General features: G+C 45.1%; 1 protein-coding gene across 2 annotated transcripts; it reads right to left on the bottom strand.

Moving 5' to 3' along the window:
* Window positions 1–808: 808 nt before the first annotated feature.
* Window positions 809–14,203, bottom strand: LOC106604090 (uncharacterized). 2 transcript variants are annotated; one of them, XR_006769808.1, is made up of 12 exons: window positions 13,958–14,203; window positions 13,223–13,336; window positions 11,753–11,961; window positions 8,291–9,314; window positions 7,729–8,184; window positions 7,020–7,119; window positions 4,522–4,670; window positions 4,251–4,363; window positions 3,252–3,341; window positions 2,510–2,632; window positions 1,477–1,705; window positions 809–1,446 (listed from the first exon to the last, which is right to left on the bottom strand). XR_006769808.1 is itself a non-coding variant. In XM_045717797.1 (11 exons), the coding sequence occupies exons 1-11, from the start codon at window positions 14,016–14,018 to the stop codon at window positions 1,619–1,621; spliced, it is 2,526 nt and encodes an 841-aa protein (XP_045573753.1). In that variant the 5' UTR covers window positions 14,019–14,203; the 3' UTR covers window positions 809–1,618. The 2 variants fall into 2 exon arrangements, 1 of the variants encoding a protein (XP_045573753.1); XM_045717797.1 differs by having other exon boundaries at window positions 809–1,705.
* Window positions 14,204–22,939: the final 8,736 nt, after the last annotated feature.

The following is a 22,939-nucleotide window of genomic DNA, read 5'->3' as shown; positions in this document are numbered from 1 at the left end:
TATTCTATCTAGAGGTGGGTATATTCAATCTAGAGGTCGGTATATTCAATGTAGAGGTCGGTATATTCAATCTAGAGGTCGGTATATTCAATCTAGAGGTGGGTATATTCTACCTAGAGGTGGATATATTCTATCTAGAGGTGGGTATATTCTAGAGGTGGGTATATTATATCTAGAGGTGGGTATATTCTAGAGGTGGGTATATTCTAGAGGTGGGTATATTATATCTAGAGGTGGGTATATTCTATCTAGAGGTGGGTATATTCTATCTAGAGGTGGATATATTCTATCTAGAGGTGGAAATATTCTATCTAGAGGTGGATATATTCTATCTAGAGGTGGATATATTCTATCTAGACGTGGATATATTCTATCTAGAGGTGGATATATTCTATCTAGAGGTGGGTATATTCTATCTAGAGGTGGGTATATTCTATCTAGAGGTGGGTATATTATATCTAGAGGTGGGTATATTCTAGAGGTGGGTATATTCTATCTAGAGGTGGATATATTCTATCTAGAGGTGGATATCTCTGAGGTTGATCCAAGGTTAACTGAAGGTCCAAACAGCAGTGTCGGTGATTAGCAACACATCCTCTATCAGCACATGTACCAGTCCTGCCATCAACACTGGAATTGATATAATCCTGGATAAGCAGTTGTCTATGTGACTAAGAAGACAGCTTCATAAGTGTATTATTCCGTTATTGTGTTGATGTGCAGACCAATATAACAATCTAGAATATGGGATCGTTATGTAGGCTAATGTCTTTATAGATCCACAAAGCAAAGATATTTCTCACATTCGTTTGTCGACGGCACAGGTTTCTTTAATATAACTCCATTACAGACAAACACATTATGCACGTGACAACTATCTATCTCCATAGCAACAGTAAAGTTTCAACTCTAATACACGGTTAGAATAAACCCAATATTTACACATTTAATTACTAAACAACAGAGAAAGAGCTTTTGCCTTTTAATATACATTGAAACATACGCAAATACTGTTTGTCTTAAATATTCATTTCTTTGGTGTGTTGTTGTTATTCAGGGAACACCAACTCATTTACACCCATAAAACACGAAATCTAAAATAAGACAGTTTATGTTACACTTTCTACATGTTCTAAACTAAGATGGTAACTAAGAGCCTTCAGTAGTTGTCCGGACCCAGGGTCTGTAGCTTGGTCAGTCTGATGGATGGGGTGAGGTGTCTCCGTAGGAAGGTGACAGGGTGGCTGGTGGAAGTGGAGAGGTGTCTATGTAGGAAGGAGACAGGGTGGCTGATGGAAGTGGAGAGGTGTCTATGTAGGAAGGAGATATGTAGGAAGGAGACTAGGTGGCTGGTGGAAGTGGAGAGGTGTCTATGTAGGAAGGAGATATGTAGGAAGGAGACTAGGTGGCTGGTGGAAGTGGAGAGGTGTCTATGTAGGAAGGAGACTAGGTGGCTGGTGGAAGTGGAGAGGTGTCTATGTAGGAAGGAGACTAGGTGGCTGGTGGAAGTGGAGAGGTGTCTATGTAGGAAGGAGACAGGGTGGCTGGTGGAAGTGGAGAGAACTCTAGGGACTGTGTATAGTGTTGTCCTGTGTGTCTCTGAGGAGGATCTGTCAGGTTAGGGCTCTGTGAGGTCTGTTTCAAATCCAGGGTTTATCTGGCCGTGGGAGTGCCTTTTCTGGACTTCCTCAAAGGTCTGGAGCACCTGGCAAACACACATAACAGAGGTGTTACACGTTACATACAGACACACACACACACACACACACACACACACACACACACACACACACACACACACACACACACACACACACACACACACACACACACACACACACACACACACACACACACACACACACACACACACACACACACACGGAGAGTAACCATACCCTTGATTGCAGTCGTCCTGCACATTAGCCCACTCTGTGTGTGTGTGTGTGTGTGTGTGTGTGTGTGTGTGTGTGTGTGTGTGTGTGTGTGTGTGTGTGTGTGTGTGTGTGTGTGTGTGTGTGTGTGTGTGTGTGTGTGTGTGTGTGTGTGTGTGTGTCTTGTCATGTTAATGGTTGGTGTGCTTAGTTGATGTCCGATTTAAGGTTATTGTCATGCCTTGTTTACCTGAGACTTGGAGACGAAGCCACTCTGAAGAGTCCCTAACCCTAACTCTAACCCTAACCCTAACCCTAACCCTAACTCTAACTCTAACCCTAACCCTAACCCTAACCCTAACCCTAACCCTAACTCTAACTCTAACCCTAACCCTAACCCTAACCCTAACCCTAACCCTAACCTTAACCTTAACCCTAACCCTAACCCTAACCCTAACCCTAACTCTAACTCTAACCCTAACCCTAACCCTAACCCTAACCTGAACCTTAACCTTAACCCTAACCCTAACCCTAACCCTAACTCTAACCCTAACCCTAACCCTAACCCTAACCTTAACCCTAACCCTAACCCTAACCCTAACCCTAACCTGAACCTGAACCTTAACCTTGTTTACCTGAGACTTGGGGATGAGGCCCACTCTGAAGAATCCAATATGGCCGCTCTCTATCTTGGTGCAGTCGACCACAGTGGAGGCAGTGTTCTCAGGGGATGGACCATCACACAACACACCATCCACCTAGACAGACAGACAGACAGACAGACAGACAGACAGACAGACAGACAGACAGACAGACAGACAGACAGACAGACAGACAGACAGACAGACAGACAGACAGACAGACAGACAGACAGACAGACAGACAGACAGACAGACAGACAGACAGACATTGTTATCTGTGTCTCAGCTGGACCATCAGAACTAATCAAATCAAATGTATTTATATAGCCCTTTTTACATCAGCTGATGTCTCAAAGTGCTGTACAGAAACCCAGCCTAAAACCCCCAAACAGCAAGCAATGCAGGTGTAGAAGCACGGTGGCTAGGAAAAACTCCCTAGAAAGGCCAGAACCTAGGAAGAAACCTAGAGAGGAACCAGGCTCATAGCCTACAGTAATACTACAGTAATATTGTTATCTGTGTCTTTAAATAAATAAATATATACATATTCTTTTTGAAAGAATAGCTGTCAAATAACTTGCAAGAAAGGAAGGGACCAGGAAATGTGGTCACAATCCGGTACAGTGGACTGATAACATACAATGTGTAGACATATTTCAGAAAATCTGGGCATAATCAGAACGTAAACAAGATCAGGACAGGAAACGTGTGTTAGCGCCAGGTATAAACAGGGCACCTTGTCTCCCAGCTTGGCATACACCTGGTTGTGGTGTGTGGTGTCTGCTTCTCCTGTGGGGTTGGCTGATGTCACAGCGATGGGACCCACCTGCAGGGCAGAATAATGGGAAGGAATGGGAAGCATTAAGATATACAGCGACCACAAACCATGGTCCCTGTGAGCTACAGAGAGTGAGCAGGATTTTGTTTACAGCCCAGCAATTGGTCTGTGATATGATCTCACCAGGTTGATAAGATGGGTAGCTACCACACAGTCTGGGTTCCTGATAGCTGCTCTAAGGGTTAGAGTTCAGGGGTTAGAGGTTAGGGGTTAAAGGTCAGAGGTTAGGGGTCAGGGGTTAGAGGTTAGAGTTCAGAGGTTAGGGGTCGTACCAGGTTGATAAGATGGGTAGCTACCACTTAGTCTGGGTTCCTGATAGCTGCTCTAAGGGTCAGAGGGTAGGGGTTAGGGGTTAGAGGTTAGGGGTTAGGGGTTAGAGGTTAGGGGTTCGAGGTTAGGGGTTTGAGTTCATGGGTTAGAGGTTAGGGGTTAAAGGTCAGAGGTTAGGGGTCAGGGGTTAGAGTTCAGGGGTTAAAGGTCAGAGGGTTAGGGTTTGTACCAGGTTGATAAGATGGGTAGCTACCACATAGTCTGGGTTCCTGAAAGCTTCTCTAAGGGTTAAAGGTCAGGGTTTAGAGTTCAGGGGTCAGGGGTTAGGGGTTAGGGGTCATACCAGGTTGATAAGATGGGTAGCTATCACTTAGTCTGGGTTCCTGATAGCTGCTCTAAGGGTTAGGGGTTAGGGGTTAGAGGGTAGGGGTTAGAGGTTAGGGGTCAGGGGTTAAAGGTCAGGGGTTAGGGGTTAGAGGTTAGGGGTTAAAGGTCAGGGGTTAAAGGTCAGAGGTTAGGGGTCGTACCAGGTTGATGAGATGGGTAGCTACTGCACAGTCTGGGTTCCTGATAGCTGCTCTAAGGGTTAGAGTTCAGGGGTTAAAGGTCAGGGGTTAGGGGTCGTACCAGGTTGATGAGATGGGTAGCTACTGCACAGTCTGGGTTCCTGATAGCGATGCTCTGAGGGGTTCCAATGTGTTTAGCTGATTCCCCCAGACCAAACATCTCCATCCACGGGCCTGGTGAAGAATACAGGACAAACTCATCACAATAACTCAAATAAACTACACTACACACACGCACACACACACACACACACACACACACGCACGCACACACACACGCACGCACGCACGCACACACACACACACACAGTGTTAATAAGTCACCCACTAACCCCTGGGTATGACCATGCTGATAGAGGAGGGCCATGCAGCGCTCATGAAGTCCCAGAGCAGAGGAGACAGCAGGGATCTGACCGGTTCTAACTGGTTTATAGAGGAGACCCACAGAGACATGGGCCGGTCCTGGGCCTGCTGCTTACACCTAGAGGGAGAGACAGGGAGAGACAGGAGAATAGTTTATTCAGATGCTGCTTACACCTACAGGGAGACACAGGGAGACACAGGAAGAGACAGGAAGAGACAGGGAGAGACAGGGAGAGAAGTTTATTCAGATGCTGCTTACACCCCGAGGGAGAGACAGGGAGAGACAGGGATAGACAGGAAGAGACAGGGATAGACAGGAAGAGACAGGGATAGACAGGAAGAGACAGAGAGAGACAGGAACAGACAGGAAGAGACAGGAAGAGACAGGGATAGACAGGGAGAGACAGAGAGAGACGGAGAGATAGTGATAGACAGGAAGAGACAGGGAGAGACAGGGAGAGACAGGAAGGGACAGGGTGAGACAGGAAGAGACAGGGAGAGACGAGAGACAGGGATAGACAGGAAGAGACAGAGAGAGACAGGGAGAGGCAGGAAGAGACAGGAAGAGACAGGAAGAGACAGAGAGAGATAGTGATAGACGGGGAGAGACAGGGAGAGACAGGAAGAGACAGGGATAGACAGGGAGAGACGGAGAGAGACGAGAGACAGGAAGAGACAGGAAGAGACAGGAAGAGACAGGGAGAGACAGGGAGACACAGGGAGACACAGGAAGAGACGGGGATAGACAGGGAGAGACGGAGAGAGACGAGAGACAGGAAGAGACAGGAAGAGACAGGAAGAGACAGGGAGAGACAGGGAGAGACAGAGAGAGAGAGGGAGAGACAGGGAGAGACGGGGAGAGACAGGAAGAGACAGGGAGAGACAGGAAGAGACAGGGAGAGACAGAGAGAGAGAGGGAGAGACAGGGAGAGACAGGAAGAGACAGGGAGAGACAGAAACAGACAGGAAGAGACAGGGAGAGACAGGAAGAGACAGGGAGAGACAGGAAGAGACAGGGAGAGACAGGAAGAGACAGGGAGAGACAGGAAGAGACAGGGAGAGACAGGAAGAGACAGGAAGAGACAGGAAGAGACAGAGAGAGACGGAGAGAGACAGGGAGAGACAGGGAGAGACAGGGAGAGACAGACAGAGACAGGAAGAGACAGGAAGAGACAGGGAGAGACAGACAGAGACAGAGAGAGACGGAGAGAGACAGGGAGAGACAGGGATAGACGAGAGACAGGAAGAGACAGACAGAGACAGGAAGAGACAGGGAGAGACGGAGAGAGACAGGAAGAGACGGAGAGATAGTGAGAGACAGGGAGAGACAGGAAGAGACAGGAAGAGACAGGGAGAGACAGGAAGAGACAGGGAGAGACGAGAGACAGGAAGAGACAGGAAGAGACAGGGAGAGACAGGGAGAGACAGGAAGAGACAGGGAGAGACAGGAAGAGACAGGAAGAGACGAGAGACAGGAAGAGATAGGAAGAGACAGGGAGAGACAGGAAGAGACAGCAGCTGTTGCTTCGTGAGGTACTGTATCTCTAGCTGAAAATACATAATCTAAATGATTGATAGTTGGTACTCAGCAGTCAGAAAAGTATGCCGTATTTACTGATGAACGACTGCAGAAGCAGCAGCTCTGTAGACATGAGATAATGACTTGATAAAAATATAATCAAATAAAACTAAATTTATAGACACAACTGAAATATTGAATTAAGGTAAAGTCAAATTAATAAATAATAGTGGTTGGCTCAGCACTACTGTCTATAGGGGTTGGCTCAGCACTACTGTCTATAGGGGTTGGCTCAGCACTACTGTCTATAGGGGTTGGCTCAGCACTACTGTCTATAGGGGTTGGCTCAGCACTACTGTCTATAGGGGTTGGCTCAGCACTACTGTCTATAGGGGTTGGCTCAGCACTACTGTCTATAGGGGTTGGCTCAGCACTATTGTCTATAGAGGTTGGCTCAGCACTACTGTCTATAGGGGTTGGCTCAGCACTACTGTCTATAGGGGTTGGCTCAGCACTACTGTCTATAGGGGTTGGCTCAGCACTACTGTCTATAGGGGTTGGCTCAGCACTACTGTCTATAGGGGTTGGCTCAGCACTACTGTCTATAGAGGTTGGCTCAGCACTACTGTCTATAGGGGTTGGCTCAGCACTACTGTCTATAGGGGTTGGCTCAGCACTACTGTCTATAGGGGTTAGCTCAGCACTACTGTCTATAGGGGTTGGCTCAGCACTACTGTCTATAGGGGTTGGCTCAGCACTACTGTCTATAGGGGTTGGCTCAGCACTACTGTCTATAGGGGTTGGCTCAGCACTACTGTCTATAGGGGTTGGCTCAGCACTACTGTCTATAGGGGTTGGCTCAGCACTACTGTCTATAGGGGTTGGCTCAGCTGAAACATGTCTGGGACCAGCTAGATGTATATGGGCCTAGTAAGCTGTGTAGCTCACCTGTATGCCTTCTCCACAGCCTCAGGTCTGTTACAGGCTGCTACCAGTACATAGACCGTGTCAGTGGGCATCCCACATATACCCCCACTCTTCATGATCTCTGGAGACAGACAGACACAGACTTAGGCTTCATGTTACATTATCAGGGTCCATGTTACAGTATCAGACTCCATGTTACAGTATCAGACTCCATGTTACAGTATCAGGCTTCATGTTACAGTATCAGACTCCATGTTACAGTATCAGGGTTAATGTTACAGTATCAGACTTCATGTTACAGTATCAGACTCCATGTTACAGTATCAGGGTTAATGTTACAGTATCAGACTCCATGTTACAGTATCAGACTCCATGTTACAGTATCAGACTCCATGTTACAGTATCAGGGTCCATGTTACAGTATCAGACTCCATGTTACAGTATCAGACTCCATGTTACAGTATCAGACTCCATGTTACAGTATCAGACTCCATGTTACGGTATCAGACTCCATGTTACAGTATCAGGCTCCATGTTACAGTATCAGGGTTCGTGAGAGAGAGAGAGAGAGAGAGAGAGAGAGAGAGAGAGAGAGAGAGACTAAACACCATGCAGTGTGAATGATGCACTAGACTAGACCAATGGTCACCAATCATGCCTCTAAAGAGCTACTGTGCAGGTCTAAAGCAGACACCAGGTTAGTCGCCTCCCTCTTTACCCTCTTTCTTACCTGCTATCTGGTGAACAGCGGTGGCCTTCCGTGCCGGGACATGTGGACAGATGTCCCGCCCTTCTCCTCCTTTCCCGCTCAGCCTAACCAGGGCCCTTCCCAGGGGCATCTGGGGCGTCAGGAAGGTCATGTTGAACAGACCAGACAGGAAACAGTAGAAAGACACCAGGCCGAACACGATAGACACGCCGATATCGTACCCATAAGGCAGTGCTCCGACGGCGTCCAGCAGGAAGGAGATGATAATGAGGTGAAAGGTTGCGGCGTAGAGGAACCAGGCTATGTTCAGGAACAGCGCTCCTACCGTCACCAGACTGTTGAACAACAGGAAGCTGATGATGCCGACCGCTACGTTGAAGCCTCGGGTGTCGCCGTAGAGACCGCCGTACCGCGTCAGCCCCCAGACGGACCACATGACACCGTACAGGATGAATGCCGTGCTCTCCAGCGTCTTACCTACGGTACCGGAAATTAACACGACGAAAACGTGTTGGATATACAATAATCACACGAATAGAACAAATATCGAATTGTAACACGTTAATACTGCATTGGGTCTTACCTCGGGCGAAGGCTACAGAGCCAACCAGCAACTGTAGGATGCCCCCAGCCACCACGGTCCACGGCAACACCAGCACGACCAGCGGGTCCCGGTCGTCCACGGACGACGCGATGGAGAAGGCAGCGAGCACGGAGCAGGCGTGGCCTAACACCTCGGCGTCGGCATACCTGGAGTAGCCCAGGTAAGGATCGTGGAGCTGTTTATCACGGGGGCGGAGCGTCAGGCTGCTGATACGCATCACCACGGCCTTGAACATGCCCTCCCCCGTAGGGATCCTATTGGCTGACATGTTGTAAGAGGTGACCAGTAGCATCACAGCTGACACGACAAAGATCGCCGCCTGTACGCCCTGCGCCCCGGCCTGGAAGGCTAGGGACGGTTGGGCGGCGAGGGCGATGGTATACGCTACGAAGAACAGCTGATACAGACCCTCAGCTAGAGTCTTCTGACAACTGAACAGAGCCAGGATGAAGAACAGAACAGAGAAGACCACGGGGAAAGGAATGGGGGAGGAAGGGTGGATGGAGATGGAGGGAGCTGTGAGGAGAGCGCTGTAGCCCTCGGTGAAGTGTAGGATGGAGGTGAAGCCATAGAAGGTGGCTGTCAGAGAGTCCATGGCCCTGTAGGAGAGGACACACACCCCCAGTTGGAATACAGCAGCCGTCCATAGCCAGGGGACGTGACCCGCAGACAGCTGAGGAACCACAGCCAGTAGGGGGCAGGCTAACACACTGGCAGACAGGAGGTTCATCACCAGGCCTACGGGCACCACGTCGTTACAGTCCTCCGGACCTCTGGACCCCCGACCCCCAGCACTCCTCTTCCTCAGCCATGTCCCGGGAGCCTCCACTCTACCCTGGGTGATAAAGGAGAGCAGGCGGCCACAGCCGAAGTACGCCCCCACCAGAGTGACCAGCAGGTAGCAGGCGGCGGTGGCAGACTGGCCGAAGCCCGGGGAGGAGAGACCGGCGATTTGGTGCCCACAAGCCAGACTGATTGAGAGGGTGATGATAAAGATGACCACCTACAATACAACAACAAATTACAATCAAATACAACAATAAAACTCAACAACACATACAATACAATTAAACAATACCATACAACAATACAAATTATATGGTCTATATGTGTATTTATTATGGATCACATTGCCAAGGCAGCGGCTACTCTTCCTGGGGTTTATTATGGATCCCCATTAGTTCCTGTCAAGGCAGCAGCTACTCTTCCTGGGGTTTATTATGGATCCCCATTAGTTCCTGGCAAGGCAGCAGCTACTCTTCCTGGGGTTTATTATGGATCCCCATTAGTTCCTGTCAAGGCAGCAGCTACTCTTCCTGGGGTTTCTTATGGATCCCCATTAGTTCCTGCCAAAGCAGCAGCTACTCTTCCTGGGGTTTATTATGGATCTCCATTAGTTCCTGTCAAGGCAGCAGCTACTCTTCCTGGGGTTTATTATGGATCCCCATTAGTTCCTGTCAAGGCAGCGGCTACTCTTCCTGGGGTTTATTATGGATCCCCATTAGTTCCTGTCAAGGCAGCAGCTACTCTTCCTGGGGTTTATTATGGATCCCCATTAGTTCCTGTCAAGGCAGCAGCTACTCTTCCTGGGGTTTATTATGGATCCCCATTAGTTCCTGTCAAGGCAGCGGCTACTCTTCCTGGGGTTTCTTATGGATCCCCATTAGTTCCTGCCAAAGCAGCGGCTACTCTTCCTGGGGTTTATTATGGATCCCCATTAGTTCCTGCCAAGGCAGCGGCTACTCTTCCTGGGGTTTATTATGGATCTCCATTAGTTCCTGTCAAGGCAGCAGCTACTCTTCTGGGGTTTATTATGGATCCCCATTAGTTCCTGTCAAGGCAGCAGCTACTCTTCCTGGGGTTTATTATGGATCCCCATTAGTTCCTGTCAAGGCAGCAGCTACTCTTCCTGGGGTTTCTTATGGATCCCCATTAGTTCCTGCCAAAGCAGCAGCTACTCTTCCTGGGGTTTATTATGGATCCCCATTAGTTCCTGTCAAGGCAGCAGCTACTCTTCCTGGGGTTTCTTATGGATCCCCATTAGTTCCTGCCAAAGCAGCAGCTACTCTTCCTGGGGTTTATTATGGATCCCCATTAGTTCCTGTCAAGGCAGCAGCTACTCTTCCTGGGGTTTATTATGGATCCCCATTAGTTCCTGCCAAGGCGGCAGCTACTCTTCCTGGGGTTTATTATGGATCCCCATTAGTTCCTGTCAAGGCGGCAGCTACTCTTCCTGGGGTTTATTATGGATCCCCATTAGTTCCTGTCAAGGCAGCAGCTACTCTTCCTGGGGTTTATTATGGATCCCCATTAGTTCCTGCCAAGGCAGCAGCTACTCTTCCTGGGGTTTATTATGGATCCCCATTAGTTCCTGTCAAGGCAGCAGCTACTCTTCCTGGGGTTTATTATGGATCCCCATTAGTTCCTGTCAAGGCAGCAGCTACTCTTCCTGGGGTTTATTATGGATCCCCATTAGTTCCTGCCAAGGCAGCAGCTACCCTTCCTGGGATTTATTATGGATCCCCATTAGTTCCTGCCAAGGCAGCAGCTACTCTTCCTGGGGTTTATTATGGATCCCATTAGTTCCTGCCAAGGCAGCAGCTACTCTTTCTGGGGTTTATTATGGATCCCCATTAGTTCCTGTCAAGGCAGCAGCTACTCTTCCTGGGGTTTATTATGGATCCCCATTAGTTCGTGCCAAGGCAGCAGCTACTCTTCCTGGGGTTTATTATGGATCCCCATTAGTTCCTGCCAAGGCAGCAGCTACTCTTCCTGGGGTTTATTATGGATCCCCATTAGTTCCTGCCAAGGCAGCAGCTACTCTTTCTGGGGTTTATTATGGATCCCCATTAGTTCCTGCCAAGGCAGCAGCTACTCTTCCTGGGGTTTATTATGGATCCCCATTAGTTCCTGTCAAGGCAGCAGCTACTCTTCCTGGGGTTTATTATGGATCCCCATTAGTTCCTGCCAAGGCAGCAGCTACTCTTCCTGGGGTTTATTATGTATCCCCATTAGTTCCTGTCAAGGCAGCAGCTACTCTTCCTGGGGTTTATTATGGATCCCCATTAGTTCCTGCCAAGGCAGCAGCTACTCTTCCTGGGGTTTATTATGGATCCCCATTAGTTCCTGCCAAGGTAGCAGCTACTCTTCCTGGGGTTTATTATGGATCCCCATTAGTTCCTGCCAAGGCAGCAGCTACTCTTCCTGGGGTTTATTATGGATCTCCATTAGTTAATGCCAAGGCAGCAGCTACTCTTCCTGGGGTTTATTATGGATCTCCATTAGTTAATGCCAAGGCAGCAGCTACTCTGTTCTTTGGAAGATTCCAGGAATTACGAGTGCATAAGCAGAAAATCCAGGAATCCTTTAACCAGGAGTTTTTGGAAAGTTACCATAATTGTTCAACCCTACTTCCCCCTCCAGATAGCACATATTACACACCTCTCTCTGGAAGAGCGAGACTATAGCCAGGATGAGGAGGGCCAGGGTGAAGGCTGCAAGACCAGGGACCAGAGAGGCTCTCAGCTCTGTGGCCCCCAGTACCCGCTCCCCAACCAGCAGGTAGACCAGGCCGGATCCACCCCAAAGAGCCGATACACTCAGACACACACTGGAGAACAAATGGGACTGGGACAAGCTGCGTCGCACACCTGGTGGGAGGAGGGGAGGGAGGGAGGGAGGGAGGGGAGGGAGGGAGGGAGGGAGGGAGGGAGGGAGGGAGGGAGGGAGGGAGGGAGGGAGGGAGGGAGGGAGGGAGGGAGGGAGGGAGGGAGGGAGGGAGGGAAAAATATTTGTTTATGTCTAGCTGAAACAGTAGGTAGTCTACCAGAGTAGGGTTATTATGGGTAATATACAGTAGGTAATCTACCAGAGTAGGGTTATTATGGGTAATATACAGTAGGTAGTCTACCAGAGTAGGGTTATTATGGGTAATATACAGTAGGTAATCTACCAGAGTAGGGTTATTATGGGTAATATACAGTAGGTAATCTACCAGAGTAGGGTTATTATGGGTAATAAACAGTAGGTAATCTACCAGAGTAGGGTTATTATGGGTAATAAACAGTAGGTAGTCTACCAGAGTAGGGTTATTATGGGTAATAAACATTAGGTAGTCTACCAGAGTAGGGTTATTATGAGTAATAAACAGTAGGTAATCTACCAGAGTAGGGTTATTATGGGTAATAAACAGTAGGTAGTCTACCAGAGTAGGGTTATTATGAGTAATAAACAGTAGGTAGGTAACCAGAGTAGGGTTATTATGGGTAATAAACAGTAGGTAGTCTACCAGAGTAGGGTTATTATGGGTAATAAACAGTAGGTAGTCTACCAGAGTAGGGTTATTATGGGTAATAAACAGTAGGTAATCTACCAGAGTAGGGTTATTATGAGTATACAGCCTGTTATGAGTAATATACAGTAGGTAATCTACCAGAGTAGGGTTATTATGGGTAATAAACAGTAGGTAGTCTACCAGAGTAGGGTTATTATGGGTAATAAACAGTAGGTAGTCTACCAGAGTAGGGTTATTATGGGTAATAAACAGTAGGTAGTCTACCAGAGTAGGGTTATTATGGGTAATAAACATTAGGTAGTCTACCAGAGTAGGGTTATTATGAGTAATAAACAGTAGGTAGTCTACCAGAGTAGGGTTATTATGGGTAATAAACAGTAGGTAGTCTACCAGAGTAGGGTTATTATGGGTAATAAACAGCAGGTAATCTACCAGAGTAGGGTTATTATGGGTAATATACAGTAGGTAATCTACCAGAGTAGGGTTATTATGGGTAATAAACAGTAGGTAGTCTACCAGAGTAGGGTTATTATGGTATACAGCCTGTTATGAGTAATATACAGTAGGTAGTCTACCAGAGTAGGGTTATTATGGGTAATAAACAGTAGGTAGTCTACCAGAGTAGGCCAAGAGGGCAGCGATGATCAGCAGCAGCACCCCCAGTGCAGTATGGGGGATGAGGGATTTTTCAGGAGAGCTGCCATAGTCATTCACCAGCAGCAGTAGAGAACCTGCAGGGTTCAACAACAACAGGGCAGAAGACATCTGGCTTCAGACCACACAAACTCACACAAAAAAATAACTTTGTTTGAGAAGAAGCCATGAACACAGCTCCATATTCGCCCTCTATTGGCCAAGTTTCTGTACTGCAACTTGACGACGCATCTGACCACTTTCCCCTCACATCTCTCATGAAGTCTATTTTGAGAAACAGTCTGCATTCATGTACAATATAATACACGTAATATAAACCTTCTCACACATTTATTGTGATCACAATATTTAATATGAGATCTATAAGGATCATCAAAATAAAGAGAAATTACGATAACGACCTAGAAAAAAGCCCCACTACCTTTTTGGATCAAATATATTCGAGTGAGACCTTTGAATATACATTTCCATACAAAAAGGAATGGGACATATTTAATTGTTATCTTACTTACTCTTTATTTTGATTGTCCGGGACCATACCAAGTATTGTTTTTTATGATCAACTTCTCATTGCTTAATCTACTCAATAATACATTTATTTTACAATATATTTAAATCGCAATAGACGGCTAATTCTTCAGAAGGTTTTAGGTTATATAAAAAGTAGAAACCGATCAGAAATCGAAATGTTCACTCACCGCCGGAGATCCCGAGGATGCCCACGGAGAAATGAAGCGACTCTGCCTCGAGCTCAGCCATCACCGGAGTATCTAATGCACGCGCCACCGAGCGCTCTGAGGTTATAATATACTGTCCGGTGATCTTACGTCATTCTCTCTACATGCTACAGGATATGACCGGGGTGAGTCACACAAGGGAAGCTTCTGATACCTTTCACCAAGTTACCCAACTTCTTCCTAGAGCCTTAAACTACAGCCATTAATTAACATGGACTGTCAATGGAGAAACGTTTTTACTTCTTCTAATGGGTCAAATATGGAAGGCCAAAAGGTTCAAATCGTCTTACCCGGAACTCGTCTTAACACTTGTAATTATCATTTTTCACCTGATTTTTTCAAGTGTCAAATGTCATCTTTTGTACACATGATTTTTTTTTACCTGTCCAGTGTGTTTACAGGTGATTAGAATGCTTGTTATGGTCATTTTTACACGCGTTCATTGTACCTGTTCAGTGTTTATTACACCTGTTCAGTGTTCATTACACCTGTTCATTACACCTGTTCAGTGTTCATTACACCTGTTCAGTGTTCATTACACCTGTTCAGTGTTCATTACACCTGTTCATTACACCTGTTCAGTGTTTATTACACCTGTTCAGTGTTCATTATACCTGTTCATTACACCTGTTCAGTGTTTATTACACCTGTTCAGTGTTTATTACACCTGTTCAGTGTTCATTATACCTGTTCAGTGTTCATTACACCTGTTCATTACACCTGTTCAGTGTTTATTACACCTGTTCAGTGTTTATTACACCTGTTCAGTGTTCATTACACCTGTTCAGTGTTCATTACACCTGTTCAGTGTTCATTACACCTGTTCAGTGTTCATTACACCTGTTCAGTGTTCATTACACCTGTTCATTACACCTGTTCAGTGTTTATTACACCTGTTCAGTGTTCATTATACCTGTTCATTACACCTGTTCAGGGTTTATTACACCTGTTCAGTGTTTATTACACCTGTTCAGTGTTCATTATACCTGTTCAGTGTTCATTACACCTGTTCATTACACCTGTTCAGTGTTTATTACACCTGTTCAGTGTTCATTATACCTGTTCAGTGTTCATTATACCTGTTCAGTGTTCATTACACCTGTTCAGTGTTCATTATACCTGTTCAGTGTTCATTACACCTGTTCAGTGTTCATTACACCTGTTCAGTGTTTATTACACCTGTTCAGTGTTTATTACACCTGTTCAGTGTTCATTACACCTGTTCAGTGTTCATTACACCTGTTCAGTGTTCATTACACCTGTTCAGTGTTCATTATACCTGTTCAGTGTTTATTACACCTGTTCAGTGTTTATTTACAGGTGATGTTAATGCTCCACTCAGAGACTCTGTCTAGAGTCTCACTCCAGAGACTTGGTGGGCCGACCCCGGGCACGGGGGCCAATCCAGCCAGCTCCCATCCCCAGGGAGGGCTGGAGAGGGCTGAGGCTGACCCAGGGAGGGGGGCCCAACCCCCGGAGAGGGGTGCCAACCCCCGCCCATGGCAACCAGGGAGTGCTACTAAATTCACCCAGAGAGGGCTGGGGCCGACCCAGGGAGCCGGAGTCAATCCCAGGGCAGGGGGTCCGACCCCCGCCCATAGCCACGTCATCCAGCCAGCTCCCTGCCCCAAGGAGAAGGTGGGAGAGGGCCCAGCGAGGGCCACCAGGGGGCGCCACTACATTCAGCCAGCTCCCTTTTCCAGCAATAGAGAGAAATAGTAATGGCGTATTTTTGTAGGCACTAACTCTGCCATGGTTCATTCGACAGCCTATATGTTAATGTTTTTTTTTGTAGTTTTTGTTGTATTATTGCCGAAAATGAGTTATTTGGTAAATACAGGCTGAGGAAATGTTGTACGGTTTGTTCATCTTCATCAGCTAACGTCTCATAAAGCACATAAAGGCTTTATAAAGGCTTCATAACGGCTTAATAAAGCTCATAAAGGCTTTATAAAGGCTTCATAAAGGCTTCATAAAGCTCATAAAGGCTTCATAAAGGCTTCATAAAAGCTTCATTAAGGCTTCATAAAGCTCATAAAGGCTTCATAAAGGCTTCATAAAGCACATAAAGGCTTTATAAAGGCTTCGTACAGGCTTCATAAAGCACATAAAGGCTTCATAAAGGCTTCATAAAGGCTTTATAAAGGCTTCATAAAGGCTTCATAACTGATAAAGGTCATGTTAAATGACTGATATTATCTCATAGAAGGAAACCTATCAGAGCTCCTAAACCCGTCTCAACCTGACCTTATTTTCAGCGTTTTGTCATATTTCTACCATTATTACATTTACATTTTAGTAATTTAGCAGAATATTTTACTAAATACATATTCTGGGACATCTTTTAGCATTTTCCTCCATTTTCCTCAGTGTTATTAATAAACCAATTAGGCACATTTGGGCAGTCTTGATACAACATTTTGAACAGAAATGCAATGGTTCATTGAATCAGTCTAAACCTTTGCACATACACTGCTGCCATCTAGTGGCCGAAATCTATATTGCGCCTAGACTCCTAAGTGATATAATGGACTTTTTCTTGCATTTCAAAGATGATGAAAAATAAACACGTTTTTTCTTTGTATTATCTTTTACCAGATCTGATGTGTTAAATTCTCCTACATTAATTTTATATTTCCACAAACTTCAAAGTGTTTCCTTTCAAATGGTATCAATAATATGCATATCCTTGCTTCAGGTCCCGAGCTACAGGCAGTTAGATTTGGGTATGTCATTTTAGGAGAAAATTGAAAAAAAAAGGGTCCGATCCTTAAGTGGTTTTAATTTATGCCCTGAAAAATCTATTCAGCGCCTCCACATTGAAATGAACGGCGGCCAACTTGAAAATAGGCTTGAAAATGTGACTGATTTTACATTAAATCTATGATGACTCTATGAATCTTTTCCAATGGGTCTCCTTGTTTTTGTGGGAAGTTTGGTGTAGTTATGGTACCATGTGATAATAAAGCACATCCCAGAGCTGCTCATTCTGTCTCATTAATATACCCCAAAATGCATGCAGGTATGACCCCCCCCCCGAGGTGGGTCCATGGAGATGTCATTAACATTCCAATTATTTTATACATTATTTCATACCTCAAGTTAATAACGAATATATTGCCTTATTTTGCAAAGATTGTCCCTGATAATACAAAATTACATGACATATCCTCAATCCTGGTGCTCAACACAATCAATGCCAGTGATAACCACATTTATCTCCCTCCTATAGGTGGTTATGCCAGTGATAACCACATTTATCTCCCTCCTGTAGGTGGTTATGCCAGTGATAACCACATTTATCTCCCTCCTGTAAGTGGTTATGCCAGTGATAACCACATTTATCTCCCTCCTATAGGTGGTTATGCCAGTGATAACCACATTTATCTCCCCCCTATAAGTGGTTATCATACCAAAACATAACCCACAGACATGGACCTTCATGAAAATTGTCATTAGACTTTACCAAAGTGGGATAATGTGTGAAATTTGTCTCTCTGGGCCATGGACTCATTTGGGATGAATACTGTCTCTTCAATCATTGTGTAATCCATATTTGGCTCTTATTGTGTTTTTTATGCAACTTTTATTATGTTAATTCAGAATATATGAAAAAAAGAATATATATATATATATATATGTATATATATATATGTATATATATATATATATTTTTTTTTCATGTGAGCAATAAAACCAAATTCTGTTGTCATTGATAACAAAAAATGGTCAAACTGACTGGCTGACTGGCTGACTGACTGGCTGGCTGACTGACAGACTGGCTGGCTGGCTGACTGGCTGGCTGACTGACTGGCTGACTGGCTGACTGGCTGGCTGGCTGACTGGCTGACTGACTGGCTGACTGACTGATTGGCTGGCTGGCTGACTGGCTGACTGACTGGCTGACTGACTGACGAAGGCTGGCTGACTGACTGACTGACAGGCTGGCTGACTGGCTGGCTGACTGGCTGACTGGCTGGCTGACTGGCTGACTGGCTGGCTGACTGACTGACTGACTGACTGACTGACTGACTGGCTGGCTGACTGGCTGGCTGACTGGCTGGCTGACTGATTGGCTGAGCTACACAGACTCCCTTTGATGACAAACACATGCCCTTCTCGAGCTCAATGCCACAAATACAGTTGATCTTTTTTAATTTCTGTACATCAACAATTTTGCCTCTGAAATAACAAGCAATAAGTCCATGTGAAAACAAATCCCTTCCATCATTTATTCATTATTATATGAAACAATATGTTCCTCCAGCCTTCATCTTGAACAGTGATTTCCTACTCATTCTAATGACACTATACATCCACTAGATGGGGGTGTTTTGACTAAATAATATACTTTCCAAAACCCCACTTTCCAATCTGATCGATTGTTAGATTCATGTATTAATAGTCACTTCCCTTTCCAAGACACTAAGCCTGGAGGAAAGGACCTGGGTCATTCCAAACGCAATTTATTCTAGAACAGAGTAATAAATCAAATCAGGCTTTATTCATATAGCACATTTCAGACATGAATGCAACACAATGCACTTAAAACCCCAGAGAGAACTAGGAGAAGAACCGAGTACCAACAGGGTCTGGGGGTTACCTCCTTAACGAAGATTCCCTGACCGTTCATCACTGTGTGTGCTCCTAGAGGTGTGAGTATGGGGTGGTACCTAGCAGAGAGACTAAGGGCAGGAGAGGGTTGGCGGTTTTTGGGAAGAGTAGAGACTCCGAGCTGCATCGTAGTCTTGGTAACCTTTCTGATACATTCAGATCCACCACCTTCCGGTACTAATCATATGACACTGTTGTCATTCATAAGAAGGAAAAGATAAACTATATAATACACTGATGAGTGATGTACAGAATAAGGAGCCAAAGAAGATCAAGATGTAGAATTTAAGGTAAACATTAAACAACTTCCTGGGAAAGCAGACAACTTTACAGGGATTGGGTTGGCCAGATTGAAGTACTCACCTCGGTTCACCTTAACTCCTGATGAGCACCAGTGTTATAGATACAAGAATGGCACCGAGAATTTAGATGATTTTAATGGCTGAAAGGTAATCGTTAATGTGACTGATTTAGGTTTGAAAGTACAGGAGAAAATTATTAACCTCACAGCACCTATAACTGATGTAGGGTGGGCTAGTACCAGCAAAGGACGCATACGACAGAAATTACCACAAAGGGTGGTTAGGAACTTGCGCCCTGGGGTTATTGGTCCAACCAGTTCGAGTTAGTCATCAGAGGCCAGTTATAGGAGGCTAAAGTAGGCACAGGAGGAGTTTTGACCAGGATGGGATTAGCTTTGTCTAGATGGATGCTATTGGCGTCCTCAGGGAAGTTCCAGATGAATACAAAGCTATGAATCAAATATGTGAAGGCTTTAACACTACATTATTTTGGTGGTTGACAATAAATAGAAATGTGGATGGGATTAATGACATCTTTTATAATCAACAGAGATTCATGAATGAAAGCGGGGATGCAGTAAAGAGGTTCTCTGACCAATTATCCGCCACCTCCCTCATGACCTGGTAAAATAGACTGACTCTCGATATGTTATTGGCAGAAGAGGGCGGTGTAGGTAGAATGATTAGGTTCGTCGCTGCACGTACATTCCTGATAACACAGCCCATGTTTGGGAAATGGAAAGGTGTTGTAAGAACTGCATTATGGGCTGCTTTCACCTGTATGAGTGTGTTGATATTGTGTGATTGATGGGTATATGCCATGTGTGAGAGGTTTAATCACCAGGACTCTAGAGAGATCGATGACGCAGCAGATGGTGAGATATGGACCGATTCAGCGCTCCGACCAATGGGAGGACGAACACGGGCCTCCAGGCCTGGGAGATGGCTCCGTTTCTTTTAACCATGAGGAGCCAATGTTTGATGAAACCGTTTTCAATGTTTAGATTGACTGTTCCTTTCATGATAATTATGATGAAAATCCTGAAAACGAAGTGTCATAATTGGAGATAGGCCCAGGACAGTCATTGATGTGTATCGAATGTATATACATGAATTGGTTTGGTTAATCCTTGTATCACAATTATCTTTCCATATAGCATTTGTGTATTGTGTACACATAATCAATGTGTATTATTAGTCATTTAAGGGTGGAATGATAAGAGAATAATCTAATAAAAGTAAATGAATCAATAATCCATTATGAATTAGTAGTTATGTAGCATGTATAATGAATAGTTCAAGTACTGAACGTAAGTCCCATAAAGGTCTAGTAGAGGCTGGAGAGGGAGAGAAATGTGTGTGTGTGCGTGTTAATGGACCTAAGAGGACTGTAGACATTTGTTCTACCTGACCTAGCAACTTTGAGAGGCTTTGGAGGTAAATATGGGAGTAGCCTTCAAGGTTCTCCTAATCTCTTGGGGAAAGCACAGGCAACGCTGGATGGTGATTAACAGTGGTGGGAAGTCAAGGGAGAGATATTGTTCACCTACTGTTTGTATGTGTGTGTGTGTGCGTAGGTTATCTAGTTTGGTGTGGAGGTGTGTGCGTAAGCGAAGAGGGAGGATAAAATTAACTTCTTTGTTAATGTTGGGGGCAGAACGTTCTCTGAATAAACGGTACGAACATTTTAAGTCTGTGCCTAATTATTAACCCCCATTGTCTTACAAACCTTGGGAATTAGTCAAGGCTTATTGATTGTTAATTATTATCATTAGGATAGAAAATTTCTATAACAACATACTACTTATTTTCCCCAATGTAGTGACTTTTAGAAATACATTTTAAATATTGTATAAGATATATCATGGCCTCGCGTACTGCTTGGGCTTATTAGTCGCCCACGAATAATAAAACATGCCTATTCCCTATTTTCATTTTGTGCAGTGGCTTGAATAATTTGCTCAGGACATACACTACCGTTCAAAAGTTTGTGGTCATTTTAGCTCCTGTGTTGTTCTCCCTTTTGTAATAATGATTTGGGAAATGGGATGCAACCAGTTAAGTTACATCTGTATGCAGATCATCCAGTCATATATTCATGTGCTCCTTCTCTGGTTCAGGCTATTGAAGAGCTCCCAGACTGCTTTTCAGTCACCGCAGGCCTCCCTTTATGGTCTGAAACTGGTCTTGAACCCTGCATGAATCTGCAGGTAACTAACCTACCAGGTCCCCCCCCAAAAAGATATAGATGTACTATTGTAAAGTGGTTGTTCCACTGGATATCATAAGGTGAATGCACCAATTTGTAAGTCGCTCTGGATAAGAGCGTCTGCTAAATGACGTAAATGTAAAATGTAAGGGTGTGCTATTAGTATGATAACATTCATTTAGACAGACTCGTAGCATAGCTAGTCATCGCTAGCATTCACTGGTTCGAGTTGAAGTAACTTTTGAGTGTAATGGAGTGGACTTGTTACTATGACATGAATGTACTAAATATAATTCTTGACATTTTGGACGTGTGCTATTGGGGAAAGATTGGCGCCTACCGACCTTAGACGATTTTTTGTTAAAACGTCCTCAGAATGAGGTATCTTCTTATTGTCATGACAATATGACAACGTGATCCTGTGAGGATCACAATTTGGTTAGATCAGCTTGGCAATGGGTGAAGATAACCAGACCTTCTCTCACCGGTCTCCACAGAGTTGGGTAGGACTGCCTTTAGTTCCTTTGCACCTTATTTACGGAACAAACTGCAGATCCAACTTAAGTTAGACACTCTGGTGTCCCTTGCCCATTTCAAAAATGTTATGGAGGATCAATATGATGTTGTCTGTGATTGTTTCTGCTGAATTGTGTCTTTGTTTTGTATGTTTGAAATGTTCTTGTCTGTATGCCTAAAACTGTACATGTCAACATTACACACGGCACAGCCGTAAAAGAGATCCAGGTCTCAGTCTGTTTTCCCTGTTAAAATAAAGATTAAAAAAATAATAATAATAAATAAATAATAACATTTTTTTAAAAACCTGCAGAGGGTAGGAGGGAACTGGTGAGAGGGTTTTCACCCTGTAGTAGAGGAAGACTCTCACCCTTCCTCTTAAAACACACTACGGAATGGTTTTTGTTACAGACTTCTTCCCGCCGAATACTGGACCAAATGCTAAACTAGCTTGAAGTCATTGAATATGGGACCAAATACTAAACTAGCTTGTAGTCATTGAATATTGGACCAAATACTAAATTAGGTCGATGTAGTTATTGGATGCTATGAATATGGGACCAAATACTAAACTTTTTACTACTTTAATACACATACACACGGCAGAATGTGGACACCCCTTCATATTATTGGATTCAGTTATTTCAGCCACACGGTTGCTGACGGTTGTATAAAATCGAGCACACAGCCATGCAATCTCCATAGACAAACATGGGCAGCAGAATGGCCTTGCTGAAGAGCTCAGCGTCTTCCACCTTTCCAACAAATCAGTTTCTGCACTGTTAGAGCTGCCCCGGTAAGGGCTGTTATTGTGAAATGGAAATGTCTTGTGGCAACAACGGCTCAACCGCGAAGTGGTAGGCCACACAAGCTCACAGAACGGGACGGCCTAGTGCTAAAGAGCAAAACGTATAAAAATCCGCTGTCCTCATTTGCAACACTCGCTACTGAGTTCCGAACTGCCTCTGGAAGCAACGTCAGCACTAGGACTGTTCATCTGGCAGTACGACAGACTGATCTGGGTTTTTGCTGATGCCGGGAGAATGGCAACTGTAAAGTTTGGTGGCAGCGGAATGATGGTTCGGGTTTGTTTTTCATTGGTTCGGGCCCCTTAGTTCCAGTGAAGGGAAATCTTAACGCTACAGCACACAATGACATTCTAGACGATTCTGTGCTTCCAACTTAGTTGCATCAGTTTGGGGAAGGCCCTTTCCTGTTTCAGCATGACAATGCCCCCGTGCACAAAGCGAGGTCCATACAGAAATGGTTTGTCGAGATCAGTGTGGAAGAACTTGACTGGCC

Source organism: Salmo salar, chromosome ssa05 (genome assembly GCF_905237065.1).
Source record: "Salmo salar chromosome ssa05, Ssal_v3.1, whole genome shotgun sequence".
NCBI lineage: Eukaryota > Metazoa > Chordata > Actinopteri > Salmoniformes > Salmonidae > Salmo > Salmo salar.
This window is presented reverse-complemented; position numbering and strand designations above follow the sequence as displayed.